General features: G+C 50.6%; 1 protein-coding gene across 2 annotated transcripts in view; it reads left to right on the top strand.

Annotated features, from left to right (window-relative positions):
• The window catches only part of adgra3 (adhesion G protein-coupled receptor A3), a 31,345-nt gene extending 12,174 nt beyond the window's left edge, over window positions 1-19,171 (top strand). For both annotated transcript variants that reach the window (XM_072697641.1, XM_072697642.1), the window contains exons 3-19: window positions 4,399-4,470; window positions 6,401-6,472; window positions 6,647-6,718; window positions 7,284-7,444; window positions 9,344-9,557; window positions 9,659-9,823; window positions 10,457-10,658; window positions 10,951-11,100; window positions 11,917-12,078; window positions 12,443-12,643; window positions 12,773-12,971; window positions 13,481-13,689; window positions 13,764-13,888; window positions 14,548-14,671; window positions 14,758-14,903; window positions 16,317-16,412; window positions 17,427-19,171. In XM_072697641.1, coding sequence (XP_072553742.1) covers window positions 4,399-4,470; window positions 6,401-6,472; window positions 6,647-6,718; window positions 7,284-7,444; window positions 9,344-9,557; window positions 9,659-9,823; window positions 10,457-10,658; window positions 10,951-11,100; window positions 11,917-12,078; window positions 12,443-12,643; window positions 12,773-12,971; window positions 13,481-13,689; window positions 13,764-13,888; window positions 14,548-14,671; window positions 14,758-14,903; window positions 16,317-16,412; window positions 17,427-18,789 — 3,733 coding nt within the window. In that variant the 3' untranslated portion in view covers window positions 18,790-19,171. The remainder of the gene's footprint in view (window positions 1-4,398; window positions 4,471-6,400; window positions 6,473-6,646; window positions 6,719-7,283; window positions 7,445-9,343; window positions 9,558-9,658; window positions 9,824-10,456; window positions 10,659-10,950; window positions 11,101-11,916; window positions 12,079-12,442; window positions 12,644-12,772; window positions 12,972-13,480; window positions 13,690-13,763; window positions 13,889-14,547; window positions 14,672-14,757; window positions 14,904-16,316; window positions 16,413-17,426) is intronic.
• The last annotated feature ends 1,505 nt before the right edge of the window (window positions 19,172-20,676 follow it).

The raw sequence follows: 20,676 nt of genomic DNA, 5'->3' as shown, positions 1-20,676 counted from the left end.
GTCAGCGTTCTTTCATTCTCGAAAGAGGAGGCAGGGGGACGACAATGGAATAAATGATCTTTCTTCTAGTTTGAGGCATTAAGCGGCTTTGATCCAACCCTTCAGAAGAGCAGTTTGAGGGTGCTGAGTTTTCCCGGCTCTCCCTGCAGTAAACCCCGCGTCCGGGTTCTGGTTAAAGGGGAGTTCCTGTGGAGATTTCGGCTTGAGGGGGCTCCATGCCTTTTTGTGGTAGTTAGTCACACCCTCCCCCATCGCCGAAGCATGCTGGCCTTCCTGCCGCGTTCATTCTGGGCCTCTTGGCCCCGTTACTCTACACACCGCTGCCCCCGGCCTGCTTCCAACTGGCCGCCAAGGAAACCAATTCCAGCAGGGTGACACCCCTCCCCGGCATGCCCCCATCGCCAAAATATGCCGCAGCTGTGGAAATTGGGCACCTTTGTCACATTGAAGTCCAGCATCTTTCCTCAGAGCTTGAGATTCCGTGCGTCTCGCTAATCGGGAATGCGTGACCTCCTGCGCTCCTCGCAGCGCCGCTGTCGGCCTGAATGGGGCGCCAGCGAGGGGGTGCCCGGAATCTTGGGGCTGCCCTCCTGGCTTTTGTCCACCTACTTGGGTCGCTTTGAGGGCCACGACTCGGCAACAGCCGCCCCCCCCCCTCCCCCACCCTGCCCAAACGCGGGAGACGCATCCGTAAAATCACGCTTACAGTTTCAAAAGAGTGTAATTACCGTGCGCTGTCTCACTCGGCGCCCTAAGCGAAAGCCTCACTTTTACCCCCTTATCTGCTGCTCTAAGCTGAAATATACTTGCATGCGAGCTATGTTGAGTTTGTCAGGGCCAGGTGATTTTATAGTGGGGGACAGCCGTGTACAGCTCAGGGAAGCATCTGTTATTGGAGTTTTTTTTTTTTTTTTCTTTCTCCCGGCAAGAAGTCCGCTGCGAAAAGCGTTTCTCTAAAAGCATCCCGTCACGTGGGCCGGCACCTGTAATGGAAAAGAGATTTGGCTGCCCTCTTCCCGAAAGCTTCCCTGCGCCTTTAGTATCTAAAACAAAGTATGATTTATGGAGTTGAGTGAATTTCTCTGGTCTTCAGAATGAGATTTGGGGAATGACTCTCGGTGACGGGCACTTCCACCTCTAGACTCTGAGGTGGACAGAAACACAGAAGTACCGTGTCCGTCGTCTGCTGATTGGAGTTCCTTGGCGTTTTAACCCTGAGATTCTGAATCAGTTGTATAATGTTTTATTTTCTTTTTTAAGTTCGGTTGGGTGTTCGGACTGAAATCTGTTTGAGCTGGGGGGGGTTGTTTAAGTGTGACAACCCCCCCCCCCCCCCCCCCCCCCACATCCTCCTGCCTGCATGTTTTAGCTAATTGTACTGCTTTGAACAGGAATTCCTCTCCGGTTTCTCCTGTGTCTCTGGCTGTCTGTCATCCACGTCAATGTCTTCTGAAATCCCCTGGAAGGGGAGCCCTTGGCCGTCGATGGTGGCTCACTCCCCCCTCGCTCTGGGTGGGACAGGTGCAGATTTCCCCCCCGGATATGTGGGGCATTGGGGGGGGGTGGGGTGTGTTTGGTGATCTGTCGATACCCTGTCTTTAGCAGAATTTCCTTTGACGATCTGCAACCCTGGTCTTTCCCAGGGTGGAGGTGGCCTGGGGGGGGGGGGGGCAATGCTGAGAAGCATGAAGGACACGAGGCCACATTGATCACAATGCATTTTTCATAACAGAACTCTGTCAAGGACACCAGCGTTTAATAAGCATAGAGTAACTGAGCCAGTATTAATTATGGCGGGTAATATGTGTACAGCTGTGTAGGCTGAGGTAGGCCGTGATGGTGACAATACTAACCCCTTTTGCTTCCTGTGAATTTATTTTATTATTTCCCCCCCCCCCTCTGATTTAAACCAAAGGGATTAAATTAAATGAATGAATGAGATTTGCTCGGTCACTTGGGGGGGGTTCTTTCCGGGAGCCTAATTAAGCATGCCGCTGCAGCAGGTGTGTTATTGATTTATAAAGATGTCCTGCTTGTGCCTTTGATTGAGCACCTCCCGCTAACGGAACCTGCCCCGGGCCCCCTTTTTATCTGCGTCTCCCTGCCGCAGCTGCAGGCCGCCGTGCATCTGCATGCAAAGAGTCTGCTTGGCCTGTAGGGGGCCTCAGCTCTGTGTCCAGCTGTCCCTGATGGGTCAGTACATCCCTGCTACTTTGGTTCTCAGACGTGTGACATTAGTACTGGCAGGCTAATGTCACACGTCTTTTTAATTTTCATGTCAAGTGAAGGACTCAAAAAATGTATTGGGGTACCCCCTGTCCCGGTGGGTGTGGACCTCTCTATGTTTCTGCTATTTATTGAGGCATTTCGCCATGAATTTCCTGAAAAACGTCTGTTTTCCCGCCTTTTTTGGCATATGTTAGTGGGGTTTTTGTGGCCTTCGATGAGATTTTGAAGGTGAATTTGACCTGGGCCCGGTTTCTCAAAACCTCCTTAATGCTATATCCTTCATAAGTTCTAGCCTCCAGCTGTCTCTCATCGCTATTATCGGCTCATACTGCTCATTTAAAATAAAACTAACATTGTTAAGGCTACAGTTTCATAACCAAACATCACTTAACTAAAAAATAACTGGTCCATATGATAAAATGATTTTGTCTGATACACGACTACAATCATTAGGTTTCGTCCTTGGGCTCTGAATGTGCAGCAAATTGGCCTCAGTAATGCTCAGATTCATAATGAAAGACAAGGAACGCCCTGTTGATTATGTGTTTATTTAGTAATTGGGAAGGGGGGGCGGAGGTTCTGCTGACATTGAGGTGGACGTGTTTCCCCCAATTTGACGCCCCTGGGATGCACACACCTCTAAATGTGCCGGAGTCACAGTATAACCATGTGGTTCATGAGCGTGATGAGTCGACACTGCAGGTTCATTTACATGTAAGTCATATATATTTTCCCCCAAAAGGCCCCCAATAATAATCCTTCGTAGCAATACTGAAGCATGTGGGACATTCTCTCTCTGTTAAGGCAGTAGTGCAACTTTTCTTTCAGCTATTCTGCTATAGCTTGTCCTGATATCAAGGACATGCACACATACTGGTGCATGCGGGTGTTTTATAAAACAAATAAAAACAACCTGGTGATACTGCAATCTGGGGAGCCGGGTTTGTGCACCCAATCAGCGAAAATCATATTTACGATTATATGATTCAAGTTGTTAATTTTGTATTTTATTTTTAGCTTCTCCCCAGTTTTGATTTATGCCGTTCCTGCAGTGTAGCATTTATAAAGAACACCACTTTTTCTTTCATGCGGCACTCAAGCAGTCACTGCATGGAGGGAGTAATGAATTCTCAAGCCATCGATGTCGACCAATCGGGAGTTCTTACGCCTATTAAGGTCACACTTAAGAAGCTCTCCTCTGAGCAACCTTGTAAAAGATAGTTCGAGAAACGTACGTAGAAAAACAAATGCCTTTCATAAAACACATCTTTAGAGTCTTCGTAAGATGCTGAGAGTGACTGTTCTCGAGAAATTGGGCCCAGAATTTTATTGGAAGAATGCCGCAAAATTTTTATGCTGAATATCAGTGCACTTCTCGAAGAATAACAACAAGGATTAGCTTGGCAAAAAGAGTTGGAAAATAATTTTTTTTTGTGAAAATTTATTGAAATGTTATTTGAAATTTTGGACAGATAAGTGAATCAAATCTGAAGTGTGGGGCCAGGAGAAACAACTGGCAGTAAAACTGAAACACAATGACCCCCCCCCCCCTCCCCCTCCCCAAATCACTATCCATGCCGACCCTCTCCTGCACACAGCAAAGTCTGGTCTGTAACTATTCCAGGGTGAACCCTCCAATTAAGTTGTTTCTCTGGCTAATTCCGTTCCATTGATATTAGTTTAATGTGGTTTGATGAAACTAACAGCCTTGAAGCAGAGGATAGTAAACTGTCCGTTTTAAAAATGCATTCAGAAAGAAGCACATTCTCTCATTATCAATGAAATACTGAAATGGTTGGCATGCTGGCCCTTCTCCCCTGAAGCTTGATGTGTAGCTGTTGCGGGTTCTCGCTTTATTTTTAACCTCCCTGCCCGGATTCCGTTTTGCGAGAAACTGCAGCTTTCTGACGTTCCGGTGGGGAGATCTCCTATCCGCATCAAAAGTTCTGTGTTGCCCGGATAAGGGATGAATTTAACATTTGGGAAGGATGCGACAGTGTGGCTGTAATTACAGCCCATAATCCCCAGAATTATCTCCTGCTTTTGTAGTGACTTTGCGATGTGCACGGTGAAGATAGATGTCGCCATGCAGCCGTGCGTGTGAGGTCGACGCCGGCTTTGCCGTCTGGCTGAGAGTGGGTCGTGACTCGTGCTGTCTTTGTTTGACAGGGACATCCGGAACAACGTCATCAGCCACATCGAGCCCGGAGCATTCCTGGGGCTCACGGCCCTCAAAAGGCTGTAAGTACTCGCCGTCGGCCTAACCCCCTGGATGAACCTGGCCGCCGGCTCCCCATTAATATTTTTGTGGCGCTCTGCTCTCAAGTCGCAGTCCTGCTCCTCCCGCGGAATGAAGATGTCTGTCGATTTTTCAGCTGTGCAGTTTGTTTGCTCTTTGAGGCGCCAGATGTTTTTTTTTTTTTTTTTTTTTGCAGACTTCCTGAGCAGTCTCCCATGAGAGAGAGATGGAGGTCTGCTTTCTGTAGATATTGTTTTGTGGTGGGAGCAAGGTGATCATCTCCTGTCAGGCCCTGAGAGAGTTTAAGCCACGTGCTTCCCGAAGAGGAGAAACCCTTGTGTGCTGCTGTGTATAAAAATTGGTTTCTGTTGTTGTAACTTCGGCAATCACTAACGATCGGAGTGACGGTGAATCGGCCAGCTAGGAGTGTCCACCCTGTACAGCCTGACTGGGTTTACTCTTCGTTAGAAGTGGAGATTTCTGGTCCATGCAAATAGGATCAGCCCTTTTGAAACCTTGTCTGCGTTGCATAATTGGACTTAATCTGTCCGTTAGCTCTGGTTGTCCTGCTTTTGAAAGGTTTGGCGGAACTCTGTCTTACTGAATTACGGCGGCTGTTGAATGCACGTATCGAGCTGGTGGTTGCTAGGTAGGGTGTCACGCACATCCGAATTAGCAGCTCAGGGGTCAACCACCTGCTGTGTGCTTGTCACATGGGGCAAAGCCCTTGGCCTGCTCAATGTATGTCTAGTTTGTGGGGTTCATTGCCATCCCTGTCCTCAAAGAAAGTGGGGTGCTGGTTATTATTGTACGTCCGCCTTTAATTATTAATCTGTGGTCAATCTGTCATAAACACCTCCCTTTTTGCAGGCTTTCTGACAAATCTGGCAACCCCGCGCTGCATATCTGCAGCGAATCTAAGCCCCCCTCCCCCCCACCACCACCATCTAAGACCATCTCACCCCCAGTTATGTAGATCCGTCTTAGTTAAGGCTGGGTGGGTGGCATTTATCTCTGGCAGGTGAGAGGAAGTGGATGAGCAGCCAAAGGCCGTAATGAAGGCCTGTGTGTGTGTGTGTTGTCTGGGGGGAGCCATGAGAAGGGAAGCAGGTGAAGGCATCTGACATGCTTCAAGCACTTCCGCCGGATGAAAGAGGACTCTAAGGATCTTGCACTTGTGCCCACCCTTTTCTCCTGGGTTCTGCAGTGATCCGAGAAGCAGACCTGAAACCAGTAAAGGGAATTTTTCTAACATCTTGGAAAAGGACCTTTAAGCCAGTAAGCCAGGGGGTATTTTCCTGCCCCCCCCCCTCCCCAAGTCTTCTGAATCCACACTCTAGAGCTTCTAAAGTGAACGCCAGGCACACCTTTATTCGCAGGTGGGGGCCGTAGTTAAACAATCCTCCCCCGATTTCAAAGCTCGTGAAGAAAAGGCTTTGATGTCCCTGACGTAAATCAAGTCTGTCCCCACCTCGGAGTGTCCCCCCCCCCCTCATCGATACGAGCAGGCTGCCAGCGCAGTGCACCAAGGAAAACAATCGCCGTCAGTCCGACTCCTCGAATTAGCTGTGAATTTCGGATTTCGTTGACTGGGAAGGGGAGGCCTTATGGAATTTAGCTCTTATTTTAGCTAACCACAGCTCCCGAAAGCAGGGCCTCTTCTCTTCCTGGGGCTGACCTTGGCGTCTAGACGTGTGGTTTTCGGTTAAAAAGGTGCGTTCCGTCGCTGGCCGACGTGCCGATTCCCACGCCACGGGCTCTTCACGAATGTGCCGTTAAGCCCAGCTGTGTGTGCTTAGGAGTCTGTCAGAGTAAGTTAAGATGTCACCCTCGGTGTGCCCCAGTGCCGCGGCCAGCGACGTCCTGATGTATTATGTCTCCATTATTGAACTGCACGTAACGGCGGCCCTTGTCTTCCATCTTTACTTACAGAGACTTGTCCAATAACCGTATAGGCTGTCTGAATGAAGATATATTTAAAGGCCTCCCAAGTCTGACCAGACTGTAAGTAATTTTTCTTCTCTTTATGGTTATAATCTGTGGGCTTCGTGGTCCCCTGTCTGGGCCACTTCTTCGCTGATGGGTCCCGCTGTTCGGTCTGGCCTCTCTCTCTCTCTTTCTCTCACTCTCTCTTCCCAGATCGCGCGTGTCTGTAACGACCCTAACCCATTTTCCCAGGTATCTCTCAGGGAACCTGTTCTCGTCTCTATCGCCAGGAACCTTCAACGGCCTTGTCTCCCTGAAGGCGCTGTGAGTATGGCATCTTTCACTTGGTTGGGGTGGGAACGCTCCACGATTCAAGATTCTATTGTTGCCCTTCGTACATCAGTTCAGTTCTTACCTGCACTATCAAGTTGGCTGTGTGTAACATCCGACCAGATTAGACAGCACAAAACAAGACAAAGGCACTCACAAACATCAAAGTAGATATACAGCTGCATAGTGTTGAGGTATGTTTCTTGGAATAAATTTAACAAGGCTATTCAAATCAGTCGTCAAGGGCTGAGCCCTGCTGATTTTCCAGCCCTCCTTTACCCGTGAGCTGAATGTGAATCCTCCAGCCAATCAGAATCAGTAATTATTAAACTAACTACCTGGGAGAGCAGAAAACAAGGCCTGGATTTGGAATGGAGGGCCAGATTTCAAGAGCCCTGGAATATAAATTAAACGGCTGAAACAGAAGATAATGCAAAATGTTAAATATATGAAAAATATAAGATGAATGAGAAGTGCAGTGTGCAAAGTGTGACTGTTTTTGAGGCTGTGGTGTCATCGCCCTGTGCTGAGCCGTCTGTCCTGCCGCTAACCCCCGCAGGGAGTTCCAGACGCCGTACCTGCTGTGCGACTGCAACCTGCGCTGGCTGCTGCGCTGGTTGAAGGAGAGGGGCGTGGCTTCCTTGGACACACGGTGCGCGTACCCGCGCTCCCTGCAGGGTCAGGCGCTGGACTCGCTCAAACCCGACCTCCTTACCTGTGGTATGTCCAGTATCAGTCGGCCGATGTCCCGTGTCAGTCACAGTAACCCCCTGGGGACCGGTACCATGCCCTTGGTCCAGTTCACTTTGTTCTGACTGATCGTCACACGCCAGAGGCTCGGTCCAATCCGTTTCATGCCGTCCCCAGAGTCGTTACACTCTGATCATCACCGAATATAATCATTTACTTACTGCACATACAGGTGGTCAGTCAAACTCGCAAACCCTTTCTTCTTCGTCACTGCAAATAGTGCTGGGCGGTATTGACTTGGCTTTAGGCTTATTTACACACATACACCAGACTGTTTACCCAGTGTCCGGTTTTCTTACCCTTATTTATGTCTACATATGTATGTTTGTCCATTCTGTTCATCGTTTTCTGTATTTCTCTCTTCATGATGTGTTTTAAATTGCATACTCATGCTACTACCCGCACCAACTTACTCATACTATATGTACTCGGCAAATAAAACGGATTCTGATTCTGAAACATTGGCATCCACAGTGGTGGTAAAACTAGTTGCCTTCCTGCAATTTTCGTTTTTACATTTTATAGTGAATTGTACAATTTAGAATTTATTAGTATGTGTGAGTTCCGCAAAGTAGTTTAACAGGTAAGTGGGAAACAAATTTTCTAAATTAATAAAATGTGACTCTGCAGATATTCATGATTTCATTTCTAAATCAATATGACCTTATGGGTACCGATTACAACTTCAGATCTCTGCCCGATGAGCAGGTTTATTAACAGGAATATTCTTTCCGATGATGCTGGCGCTCTCTCCGGTTTGAAGTTGAGAGATTGCACCAAAAAACAACCATCCTCAGTTCTTGCTGGAGGTTATGAATTGATCGAGCTTGGGGCTCTGATTGGCCGCACCTGGACTTTTCCTTCTGTGACTTCTGCTATTTGCTTGGGGCCATTATTCATCTGGTGGAAGATTAATCTTCTTTAAATCCCCCCCCCCCCACCCCACCGTTCTCTTACTATGCTGCAGCAGTATCCTTTCCCAGTATCCTTCACCAGCTGTTTGGCCATTTTTACGGCAGCTTTCTAGTCCCTGACGCTGAAGAGCATTCCCATAATTTCGTGTTGCCACCATTCAGACCATGGATGAATTATCTTCCACTTCATCTGTTTCCGTTATGCCTTCTGATAAACTATCTAAGGGCTAATTTTCCCCATATTTTCTGGACCCCCCCCCCACAATAATACCTCAATTTATGATGTACCTGGGGTATTATGTCCCGTGATTCGTGTGTCCCGTCTCCTTCACAAGGGAGTTAGTCTTCCATAAACCCCTTTGTGGTCTTCGTAACAGATGCCCTTTACACGTGGATCCTGAGGATACAGGAATCAAGCACAGCCTGTCAGACTCATTCTTTCCATTTCTTTATGATGGACTTAACTCTGCTCTGGAGGCTATTTTATGTCTTTGGAAATTTCTTATCTTCCTTTGATTTGGTTTTAAGATCCTTATCCTGGATTTACCTCAAATCTTCCTTGGGCTTTTGTTTAGAAATTTACTCACTGAACCTGGGACTGGGGTATTTAATCTGCTGTAATCCATAACGATCACGCACAAGTTAATGTTTTAGTCTTTGTCTAAAGCCTTTTGAAACCAGTTATTTACATTCGGTGTGTTGGAATTAATGCTTTTTATTTTAGAAGTATTTATAATTCTGAATTTTAATTTCACTTTAAACGTGTTTTGTGATTAGTACAGAAGGAATTCTTTCTGTCTCTATTACAATGTGGAAGTCCAAAGGGGTTAATGGTTCTGTTATAGCCTTTGATTGGTGTTGGCCTTGGCTGACCTTTGTCATGTGATCTTGAGTGACCCCTGACCTCTTGGCCTTGGCTGACCTTTGTCATGTGATCTTGACTCCTGGCTTGCAGACTCCCCACTGGAACTGCCGTCTTTCCAGATGAATCCGTCCCAGCGGCAGCTTGTCTTCCGTGGTGACAGCCTGCCCTTCCACTGCCTGGCCTCGTACATCGACCAGGACATGCAGGTACTGTGGTACCAGGATGGCAAGATGGTAGAACCCAACGCCTCCATGGGCATCTTCATCCAGAGGAGCGTGGTCCACAACTGTACGCTCATTACCAGGTAACCAGTCTCATTGCTGCTCAAGCATTAAAGCAGCCAAAACCTTCTGTCCTAGTTCTGTTTGAACCTGTGGGTCTCTCTCCATCCACCTGTCCTGGCAGCATGCTGACCATCTCCAACATCCAGCCGGGTTCCACGGGGACCTGGGAGTGTCGGGTGAGGACCAGCCGTGGGAATAACACCCGCACTGTCCCCATCGTGGTGCTGGAGAGTGCCGCCAAATACTGCTCCGTGGAGACTGTGTCCAACAACAAGGGGGAGTTTCGGTGAGACATCTGCGCCTTTGGTCACTGACACTGTGACTACAGTCCTGGTGTTTTTTACACTTGGTGTTTGGTTACAGGTTTGATTAAAATGTCATAAATCCAAAAAGAATGACAGCCTCCAGTATTCCAGGCGACTCCTCTTGAGTGATAGTTATTGGTTCCTGTATAGTTTGATTTGCAAACCATGTTGATCCCTTGGCTAAATGCCACCCGCATTCTGTCTGTTGTATTTGGCCACATTTTCCAGGTAATGGCTTTCAGTGTCATTCAGCTGCTGTTTGTTTTTCTCAAATTCCCCTTGAGTCTGCTAGCGTGAGAGATTCTTGGCTCTATGGCACCCCCGAGTGGCTGAATTTAAAATGCCATAGCTGTAAAATTTTGCTATATTGAGTTGGTTGGCTGGGATATTTAAGAAGAGTAAAAAAAAAGCTTAAATAGAATAAAAAATAAAGAATAAAAATGGCATCAGTGCAATAACCCCAGTAATGCTGATTCCAGTGACTTGCCATTGCAGTCTGCTGATTCCAGTGACTTGCCATTGCAGTCTGCTGATTCCAGTGACTTGCCATTGCAGTCTGCTGATTCCAGTGAAGTGTTAGCTGATGCCATAAGTTCCCGCCTTCTTTTTGTCAGGTGGCCCCGCACCCTGGCTGGGCTCACCATGCACCTCCCCTGCCCACACCTGGCTCCCGGAGCGGGCCTTTACACGGGCTCATCGGCAAGGGACCAGCAAGCATGGCGCACTTGCGACCGACGTGGATTTTGGGCGGAGGATGATTACTCCCGTTGCCAATACCAGAAGGACGTCACCCGCGTCCTCTACATCATCAACCAGGTAGGGGTGCTGCCACAATCCCTGGGATGTCACTGAGACAATGGGTGCCATGGTCATTAATTTGAAGACTCCAGCATCGCATGTTGTCAGGTTCTGACAGCTGTGTAATGGTCCTTGCTTCAGGACTGGAGAGCTGTAAGCCTGTTCCCCTCCTCCTGGTAGACTTTGATTAGTCATCGTCAGGCCTTTTCTTGGTGTGGAAATCAGTGACGCGACACTCAGTGCCGTTTTGGGATCTCTCTTCCGCGGCTGCTTTTCCTCATGCCTCCCATCTCATCGGCCGTCCCGCCAGCTGCCCCTGAACCTGACGAACGCTGGGACCACAGCCCGGCAGCTGCTGGCCTACACCGCGGAGGCCGGCAACTTCTCCGACAAGATGGACGTCATCTTTGTCGCGGAGATGATTGAGAAGTTTGGGAAGTTTGCAGAGAAGTTCAAAGAGGTGAGACAAGCAGCGGGATTCTGTTAGCCTCAGGTCGATACATTTGAGACAGGCCACTCATGCCCTGACCCAGATCTTCCATAAGGCGGCGACAGACTGAACAGATTTATTACGCTCAACCTTTCCTGATGCTTGGCATGCTGATACAGTGGTACCTCGGTTCTCGAACTTGATCCGTTCCGGACTCCCGAATTTTTCCCATAAGAAATTATGGAAAACCAATTAATTGGTTCCCAGCCCCCCAAAATTACACCTAAAAAACAAAAAAAAAAAAACATATTTAAGCATTTAAACACAAAGTGATCGGGATAAAACAAGAGCATTTTTTTCTTAATGGCTTCCAAAATGATATAGATCTTATCCCAATATTACCCCTGTCCTGCCCCGATCATCCGCGCCTTCCGTGTGCCACGCCCCCTCGTTAACCCCGTGTGGGATCCCCATGTGATCAGCTGTTTCTGGTTGTTGTCATTAGTCCTCTGTATTAAGTCCGCATTTCAGTTTGTTTCCCCAGTCCGGTCATTGGGTGCGTTCGACTTGCTTACAGCACCCCCCCCCCACCAGCAGAGCAGGAGAAGATTCATTTATATTAAACTTTTCTGTAGCACAGCGTAGCTGGCTGCTAACTAAGTAGCTGGCGTCTTTCTCAAGAAAAGCAATTAAATGTTAAAATTAGTATAAATGATTAATTTTTCTCACTGGTTCTTTTGCGCCCCCTGGTCAAACGGCGCCTCGGTGTTCGTCTGTCCCGTGGTGGTAATGCTACCTGTAGCGCTGGGTTCTGTGTCCCGCGGTGACCGGCCTCACTGTCCGCAGCTGGGCGACGTGATGGTGGATATCGCCAGTAACCTGATGCTGGCGGATGAGCGCGTGCTGTGGCTGGCCCAGCGGGAGGAACGCGCCTGTTCCCGGGTCGTGGAGTGTCTCCAGAGGGTGGCCGGACACCGCCTGAGCCCCAACTCCCAGGCCTACTCCACGGTGCGTGTCTGAGGGGGGGGGGGGTGTCCCCCAATTACTTTCTACTATTCAGGAAACGACCTGGAGGACCTGTGGCTGAAACCCGGCCAGGTGCATCATGAGATGTAGTCACTCGCCTGGGTATGGGGGTGGGCGTTCACACTCGTCCTTGGTATTGGCCTAATTATTTTTTGCACGTTTTGAAATGTTGCAGTTCATGTAAGGAATGTCAGGCTTGGATAGAGCTCACCTAGATGACTGGATGACTGGAAGGGGCTGGATGTGTAATGGAAGCTCCGATTAATCGTTAGTTCTGGTTGAGGACCGCGGTACGGCAAGGACCAGGGCGAGTATGAGCTGACGGGCATCTCTCTCTGCCCCGCAGACGTCCCCCAACATCGCCCTGGAGGCCCATGCCATCAAGGCATGCGCCTTCAATGGCATGACATGCACGCTGTTCCAGAAGCTCGGCCCCGACCGGCCCCCCGCCCGCGAACTGGCGGGCCGCGATCCCGACCTCGGCCTGGACCGCCAGCTCAGCTTCAAGTGCAACGTGACAAGCAATCTCTCCAGCCTGGCGCTCAAGGTGAGCGGCCCGCCTACCCGGCACTGATGGCTGCCTGCTGCTAGAAATGTTAAATGATCTGGTAGCCGAATGATGCACATTCTGCCCCGGTCATGGTGCGGCTGACTGATTAACCTCCCCGCCACCCAGAACACTGTGGTGGAGGCATCCCTCCAGCTGCCCCCCTCGTGTTTCTCCCAGGGCTCGGGGTCAGGCGCCCCCCCTGAGGACACGGTCTACAAGCTGTACCTGCTCGCCTTCCGGAACAGCAAGCTCTTCCCGTCCGCCGGCAACTCCAGCGACGGCAAGCGCAGGACCGTGGCCACGCCCGTTATCCTCGCCAAGATAGGTGAGGAGCCTCCTCAAGTAGTTGTAGATACATGGATGGACAGTTCTGTGTGGACATATATAGTGATACATCTTTGCAAATATACTCGTGATTTATTTTTGCAGCTGAACCTCTGGCGCTAACACTTTAGCACGGTGTTTCTTCACCCAGTCCTTGAACTCCCAGACAGTCCGCATTTTTGCTCCCAGCCAATCAAAAACACAGAATACCTGGTCCTGGTGTGTTGGAAGCTGAGAGGGAGCAGAAATGTGGATTGTCTGGGCGATCCCCATGGACTGGGTTGAGACACACTGCTCTCGCATGTTAAAATGTCAGCTTCACTGTTTGTGCCTCGTTTTTGCCACTTTTTGGGCTTAAATTCAGTTCCTTATGCACTGTACTGGATTAGTAGCTTGTGGCAGTCATACAAAGCCTTGGTCGCAGGAGATGTCTGGAGATGGGGAGGTGTGATTCAGTGTGGTGCCGGAGCTCCCAGCAGGTCGTTGTCTGACCCACATGTCTTCCTACAGACGGCTTCCCGCTGAGGGGCCTCCGGAGCCCAGTCAACGCCACGCTGCGCCGGCACACCCACGGCTCAGACGTCAGGGCGGCCTACTGGAACTTCAGCCTGCTGGGGGGCCTGGGTGGCTGGGCGTTGGACGGCTGCCGGGTCCTGCGCTCCGACGAGAACTTCACCACCATCTCCTGCGACTCGCTCAACAACTATGCCGTGCTGGTGGTGAGCATCGGGCGTCCGACGTCCCTCTCCACCTCTCACCTCCCGTCTCTGACCTGCCGACTCTTCTCCTGCAGGACCTCAGCGGCACAGAGTATGCCTCCTCCACTGTGCAGCTGCTTCACCCGGTCGTCTACACCTCCGCCATCGTGCTCCAGCTTTGCCTCCTGGTGGTCATCGTCAGCTACGTCTACCACCATAAGTGAGCCCTGCCTCTCCGGGCTGGTCTGGGGTGGGGGGGGGGGGGGTGTTTCCTGCTGCTTGAAGCTAATGTCTGACCACAGTCGCCAAGCGTTTGCTGGTATAATTAGCCTAGTGATGCTAATTGTCTGTGTTATTTAACGTTGTTAATCTAAGTCGGGGTTCCCAAAGTGGGGGTCACAAGGACCAGTGTAGGGGAACAGGTGTCACAAAATCGTTTTCCAGAATGTTTCTAGAACATTATATAACAGCAGGGGCGTCCTTAGGTCCGAGTATTTTAAGCCTTGCCATGAGTATTTTACCCCCGATGTCAGTCTTCCTTCAAAAAAAAAAAACATGAAGCCCCAGGTGAATTTGACTTAGCCCTTGATTTTTCTCCAATAGCTAGTAATGGCCCCTGTATACAATTTTAACCATAACCGCAACCAGTAATTGCGATTGGAAAAATCTACCAAGTGCATCGGTCGTTTGTCTCTTTCTGGGGTCGTTGGCTAAAAAGTCTGGGAACGCCTGATCTAAGGTGCTGCGGTACGCATTTGAGCTTTCAGTACTACTGCGGCAGACGCATAGGTGTCATATAGGAGGCCGAGGAGTGCAGCCAAGCGTCTGCTCTCCAGGCTCCCGCCAACCCCAGATCCTGCTCGCCGCATGTCCCTCCAGGTCCATCAGGATCAGCCGCAAGTCCTGGCACATGCTGCTGAACCTGTGCCTGCACATCCTGCTGGCCTGCACCGTCTTCATTGGCGGCATCAACCAGACACGCCACGCCAGTGTCTGCCAAGCCGTGAGTGCCCCACCCTCCATTCATTCCCCAGAGGAATACTTGATGTTTTGCACTCCATTTCCCATGATGCACTGCTGCCGTCTCAGGTGGGCATTGTGCTGCACTACTCCACGCTGGCCACTGTGCTCTGGGTGGGGGTGACCGCGCGCAACATCTACAAGCAGGTGACTCGCAAGGCCAAGCGCTACGAGGAGCTGGATGAACCCCCGCCCGCCCCCAGGCCCATGCTCAGGTAAGTAGCTACGTCTCCCATAATGCACCTGGCAGGGTTTTAGCCACTCCTCCTCCGGGTGGTTTCCTGAACAGTGGAAAGTAATTGATTCCTGGAATACAACCTTGGTTTCTATCCCTTACTTTTATTATAGACACTGTGGCTGTTATGAGTAACATCCTGGTGCCCTAAAATATTCCCTTTCTCCTGCTGATGTGCATCCGACCACACGATGGCAGTAATGAGGCCGGCAATGATCCCATTAATGCTTCATTTTAGAATAGAATCTTTATACCCGTGCGACAGTCTGGTGGAATTTTTGTGCAGCTTCCTACATCAAGTGACCATAGCAAACAGAATAAGACAATTCTGCGGCAGTAACTAAGACACTTGACCCCTATCGTTCCAGGGGTTCTGGGTGCTGGTTGATGTATATATGTCTCATAGAGAGCAAGATGAGTGAAAACATCCACACAAGGATTTCTTTTCTGTTCTATTCTTATAGAGTATAAGTACTACATTATAAATACACTGAAGTATACATTGCATTTATGCAGATTAAATGTAATCCAGGAGATGAATGACGGAAAGCATGCAATCCAAAAAAAATGCAGCCACAATGAACCAAGTGTGCGGGAGTGGAACCTGTGCTCTGTGACGTCACGCAGTCATGTGCCGGCCAGGCCGTGGCCACCCGTACTGTCCTCTTTCAGTGTCTTGCAGATGTGCTCGTTAATGTAACTAACGAGCTGGAGGCAGGAGCTGCTGGTGGGGGGGCAGGGGGGGGGTGGTTAAGACGCTGCCGTCGTCTTTAAGCGTACGAAGGGCTTTTCCGTCACGCTGCCAGCACATCGCATCCATCTGCCGGAGTCACCGCCGCACTCTTTAACTGGGAGGCTCTTTCCCATTAGAGTTTTCTGCTTAACTAATCCTCGGCTGGCCTGTGTTTAAAAAATTAGGGTTGCAAAATTCTGGGAATTTTCAAAGATGGAAACTTTCCATGGGAATTAACAGGAATAATTGGGAATTAATGGGAATAAAAAGGAAATTTTGCTAGATTGCAGGTTAGCCTAAAATAAGAAACGGCGTACCAATCATAGGGCCTCTTGGGAATATGCAGTATGTTTGGGAGACTGGGAGCTATTGATTGTTGAACAGAGTCAGTTTGAGGAAACACTGTAGTCATTCTGCATGACTAAGGATCCCCCAAACACTCCTGAGGTTTAACACAGGAGCAGAATTTTACTGTGATGAAAACATTTTCTGTGTTGTCATCACTCTGTATCTGAGCAAATGCAGAAATGAACTGGGGGAGACCAGGGATAACTGTTGAATTTTCTTCAGAGGTGATGTTAATGATCGGCCCCCCAATTGCCCCCCAATACAGCATGCAGAGCCGTAAGCTAAAGGTTTGTCTCTCTGGCCGGCCCCCAGGTTCTACCTGATCGGTGGAGGTATCCCCACCATCGTCTGTGGAATAACAGCAGCGGCCAACATCAAGAACTACGGGAGTCGGGCGAACGCGCCATAGTAAGTGTTTCCGTGATGGAGGTGTAAAGTTCAGGTCCAGAAAGTATAAATCCAGACCAAGATTTTGTTCCAACCATCCATTTTGTTCCAACTCATCTCCACCCCCCCCCCCCCCACTTCTCCAATCATGGTTCAGGTTTCATTTTGCACATTTATGCATAACGCATAAACCAAATTGACCTTCCCCCCCCCTGCGTTTCCCGAGTGTCTGTGTTTGGCAGTGTGAGTAATGGATATTTACGGAGAGGTTGCAGTCTTAATTCTCCGTGCCTAATTACGGCTAGTTATTTTTAGCCTGGGGACCTTACAGTGTCTGGTAATCTCCACCCCCCCTCCCCCCCCCCCCCACCCACCCCTAGTACTGTCAGCTGTTTCGGTGGTGTAGTGGCTGTGAGTGATTTGGAGGTCTGTCTGATGTCTGGAGTTTAATTGACCTCCAGTCCACAACTGGGCATTTGCGGCAGAAGCAAACAAAACTCGACAGAATGCTGCGGTTAGCTTAGCGCCGTGTTTTTCGGGGTGAGCTTTAATGAGGTTCGGAGGCATCATAACACAGGCCTTTCCGAGCCTTCCATAATGAAGTGAAGTGTGTAGCCTTAACGAATACACACAGACCTTCTTTAATCTCCAGGGGACTTGTTAGCTATTTCCTTTATTCCCCACAGCTGTGTGTCATGCATTTCAGCAGCAAGGCTTGTGCTGGCATCTGGGTAATGGCGCTCTTGGTTAGACTTTGTGGATTCTGACACCTCTGATAGGTCTTCTTGCCTTTTCTCATTAACACAAGAGGACTCCCTCCCCTAAAAGAGCTAGGGCCCGCTTAATTGATCTCCTTGCCTTGGTACTTTGCCAGTTGTACGTCTGGTGACGCATGTCAGGGTTGGAGAAGCGGCTACGTGAGTGGGCAGGTAGGAGGTGGGTGTAGTTCTGTAATCACGGTGTGGTGATACTGCCCCTTTCAGGTGGGTAAGTGTCAGTGCAGGATCTAACTCCGCCTCCCCTCTGTTTTTGCAGCTGCTGGATGGCATGGGAGCCCAGCCTGGGGGCTTTCTATGGGCCAGTGGGCTTCATGGCCCTGGTGGACTGCCTCTACTTCCTGAGCATCTTGATTCAGCTCCGCCGGCACCCAGAGCGACGCTACGAGCTGAAGGAGCCGTCGGAGGAGCAGCAGCGACTCGCCGGCGGGGCGGAGCGCGACTGTGAGGACCGGGAGGGCGGTAGCCCCGCCCCAGCCCTTTACTCCGCCTCCGCATCCCACGGCGACCTGTCTGCGGCGCCGCCGGCGGCCCTGGAGAACGAGCAGACATTCCCGGCACAGCTGCTGGGCGCGGCCCTGTCGTTGGCACTGTTTGCGGCGCTCTGGGGCTCGGCGGCGCTGGCCGTGTCCCAGGAGCGCCCGCTGGACCTGCTGTTCTCCTGCCTGTTTGCGGTGGCCGCCCTGTCCCTGGGAGCCTTCCTGGTGGCCCACCATAGTGTGACGCGGGAGGATGTGCGGCTCCGCTGGGCGGCGGCCTGCTGCCATAGGAGGCGGGACTACACGGCACAGGTCGACACCCCTCCATCCACCAATGGGAATGGAGAGGTACCCAAATGCCCCAACAGCAGTGCCGAGTCGTCCTGCACTAATAAGAGCGGACCTAGTCTCAAAAACCCCTCCTCCCAGGGCTGCAAGCTGACCAACCTGCAGGCAGAGGCGGCCCAGTGCAAGCCCCTCCCCCTCCCAGTCCCCGCCCTCAGCAACGGGGTCGGAGTCCCTCCTGACAACAGCCTGACGGAGCACTCGCTTGACAACGACATCAAGATGCACGTGGTACCCGTGGAGGCACCGTTCCGGCCCAACGGGCACGTAGGTGCCCGCCACCACCCGCCGCATCCGCACCACCGGAGCCGGGCGCGGGCACATCGGGCAAGCCGACTGACAGTTCTGCGCGAGTATGCCCACGATGTGCCCACCAGTGTGGACGGCAGTGTGCAGAGCGGCCACGCCCACCGGAGCCGTCACCCCCATGACAGCCACGCGCGTAGCCGCCGGGCCGCCTATCTGGCGTACCGCGAGCGCCGGCAGAGCCTCCAGCAGCAGGACAGCAGCGATGCCAGTGTCACCCTGCCGCGCCGCAGTCGGGCCCCGGACAAAGGGGACGGGGCTAGCGGGGCTGGGCCGGCGGGATGGGCGGAGCCAGCAGCTCCCCCCACTTCGGCATCTAGCAAAGACTGCGTAAAGCAGCCCGTCAGCGTAGAGCTGGACGGCCCGACCAAGTGCTACGGCCTGAACCTGGCCAGCCAGAACGGGCAGGCGAAAAACAACGCGTGTCCGGCAAGCACGGAGGGCTCCGGAAACATCCGGACAGGCCTCTGGAAGCATGAGACCACGGTGTAGCTGTGTCGCTTTTCCCAGTGTATCACGTGCTGAACTCCCTGAACTGTGAATTACCCCCCCCCCACCCCACCACTTCAGATTGAATGACTGTGGGGAGGAAACAGAGCGTTTAAAAAGAGAGCCACGTAAACATGTCCTGTGAAACCAAGTGACTGTGATTGTTTAATTGTTAAAGGCCTTTGGCAAATTGTTTATTTTTGTATCTCTTAATCTTGTTTGACAAACAGTTCTTGGACGTCTTATACATGAAACCGCTTGACCTTTTATCGTCCGCTTGTACATATAAGGTTCCTTGGTCTGCTGCTTTTCTTTTGAAACGTGATTTTGCATAATAAAGCCAAGGTCTCGTTCTGCCAGGTCCGGGCTGATGCAGTGAAACATCTCATTTGTGTCTGACTTTTCTTATAGCCGACGTTGATTGGACGGCTCACGTTCTGAGCCACCTGTGCGTTCTGTGCCGCTGAGGTCATGGGTGTGGCTGACAGCTGGTGCTCAGGTCGAGCCAAGGTTGCTGCCACCTACAGGATGGGAGGAGTAATTACTGCCAGTGGTTTTTCCTGTTATGTGAAAGTACAATATAGGTGAGGGGAAAAAGAAAAAGTACGAACCGATAGAGAAGCAGAGAACTCTTGCCGCACATTTCTGACAAGGCGCTGAAATATCAGGTCCCGTTGGATTTTTGCATCTGTGCAAGAGAGCTGGACGATCATTACTCAGGCAGGGGGGGGGGGGGGCTTCCTCCCCACTGTGTGCAAAGATCTTTCTGGGAGAATTTAAGGGGTAGCCTGGGGAGGCAACACTGCTGTCACCATGACTTACTGGAGTGAGGATGGAAAACACCATTATAAACTGGTATATTCTGTTTACATGTGTTACTATGTAATTATTGCGTTTGAATAAATGTGGTAGGATGCCTTCTGAAGATCAAATGGATAATTTAAGGTGGTAGAGGTGACCTTTTTGTGCGATGCTCTAAACCGCACGTCTCATCTTGCTCTCAGGTGCACACATGGATCAAGCTTTGGGGTCACAGTGCCGGGTCAGCCAGCAGGTGGCGCCCCTGGAACTGGGGGTTAAAGCACCATGCGGTGGCCCTGGAACTGGGGGTTAATATTTCATGAAAATGTTTTTTGCTTTGGGGTTTTTTTGTAAATGTTTAATTTGTTTTTAGAGCAAATAGAAGGGCAGCTGAGTAGGGAGTGCTGGGGCAGCTAACTAAAGGCACCCAGATCGATCCCGGGTCGATCTGGGCACCCAGATCGATCCGTCGCTGCGGATGGAAGCCAGGTCAGCCTCAGTGGGGCCGTCAGCCCTTAATTAGTCTGATTTTCCTTTCGCAGTGATTTTCCGCCTTAGTCTGTCCAGCTGCTCCTCTAAACGAGCTGGTCTGATCCCTGGAGCTGGTGCCAGATGATGGGGCAGACTTGGCCAGCTCTGAGAGGCAGGCGAGGGAGGGGGGGTATTTCCGTGGTGCCCACGCTGTCCACAGGTTGACATGCTGCCCACGGAAACGATGCCCCCAGCTTGGGGGGGGGGGGAGGGATCAGGGCTGCTTCTGACAGGGTGTTGTGATCATTTGTGGACAGGGCGCTGTAGTTCCTAGTGCTTTTGACACTAATTAAATTGCAAAATCTTGAAGTTTTTACTCAATTTGGGTAATTAAGGACTAACCTTATTGTTTATATGCTGAGGGTGTTTAGGGGATAATCTGCCTGATGTCACTCACTGCACGGCCCATGAGGAAAACTTTTCATAGGTGGTTTCATTAAGAAGGCAAGTAGATGGAGACTTTTTCTTTTTTCCTGTTTGGCACATTGTGTTTCCACCTTGTTTTGTAGGCTGTCAGTCCGGGGTTGTTACAGGAAGACTGGAATTGGCTGTAATGAT

This window comes from Paramormyrops kingsleyae, chromosome 12 (genome assembly GCF_048594095.1).
Source record: "Paramormyrops kingsleyae isolate MSU_618 chromosome 12, PKINGS_0.4, whole genome shotgun sequence".
Lineage (NCBI taxonomy): Eukaryota > Metazoa > Chordata > Actinopteri > Osteoglossiformes > Mormyridae > Paramormyrops > Paramormyrops kingsleyae.
Note: the sequence above shows the minus strand (reverse complement) of the source record. Positions and strands in the feature narration are given on the sequence as shown.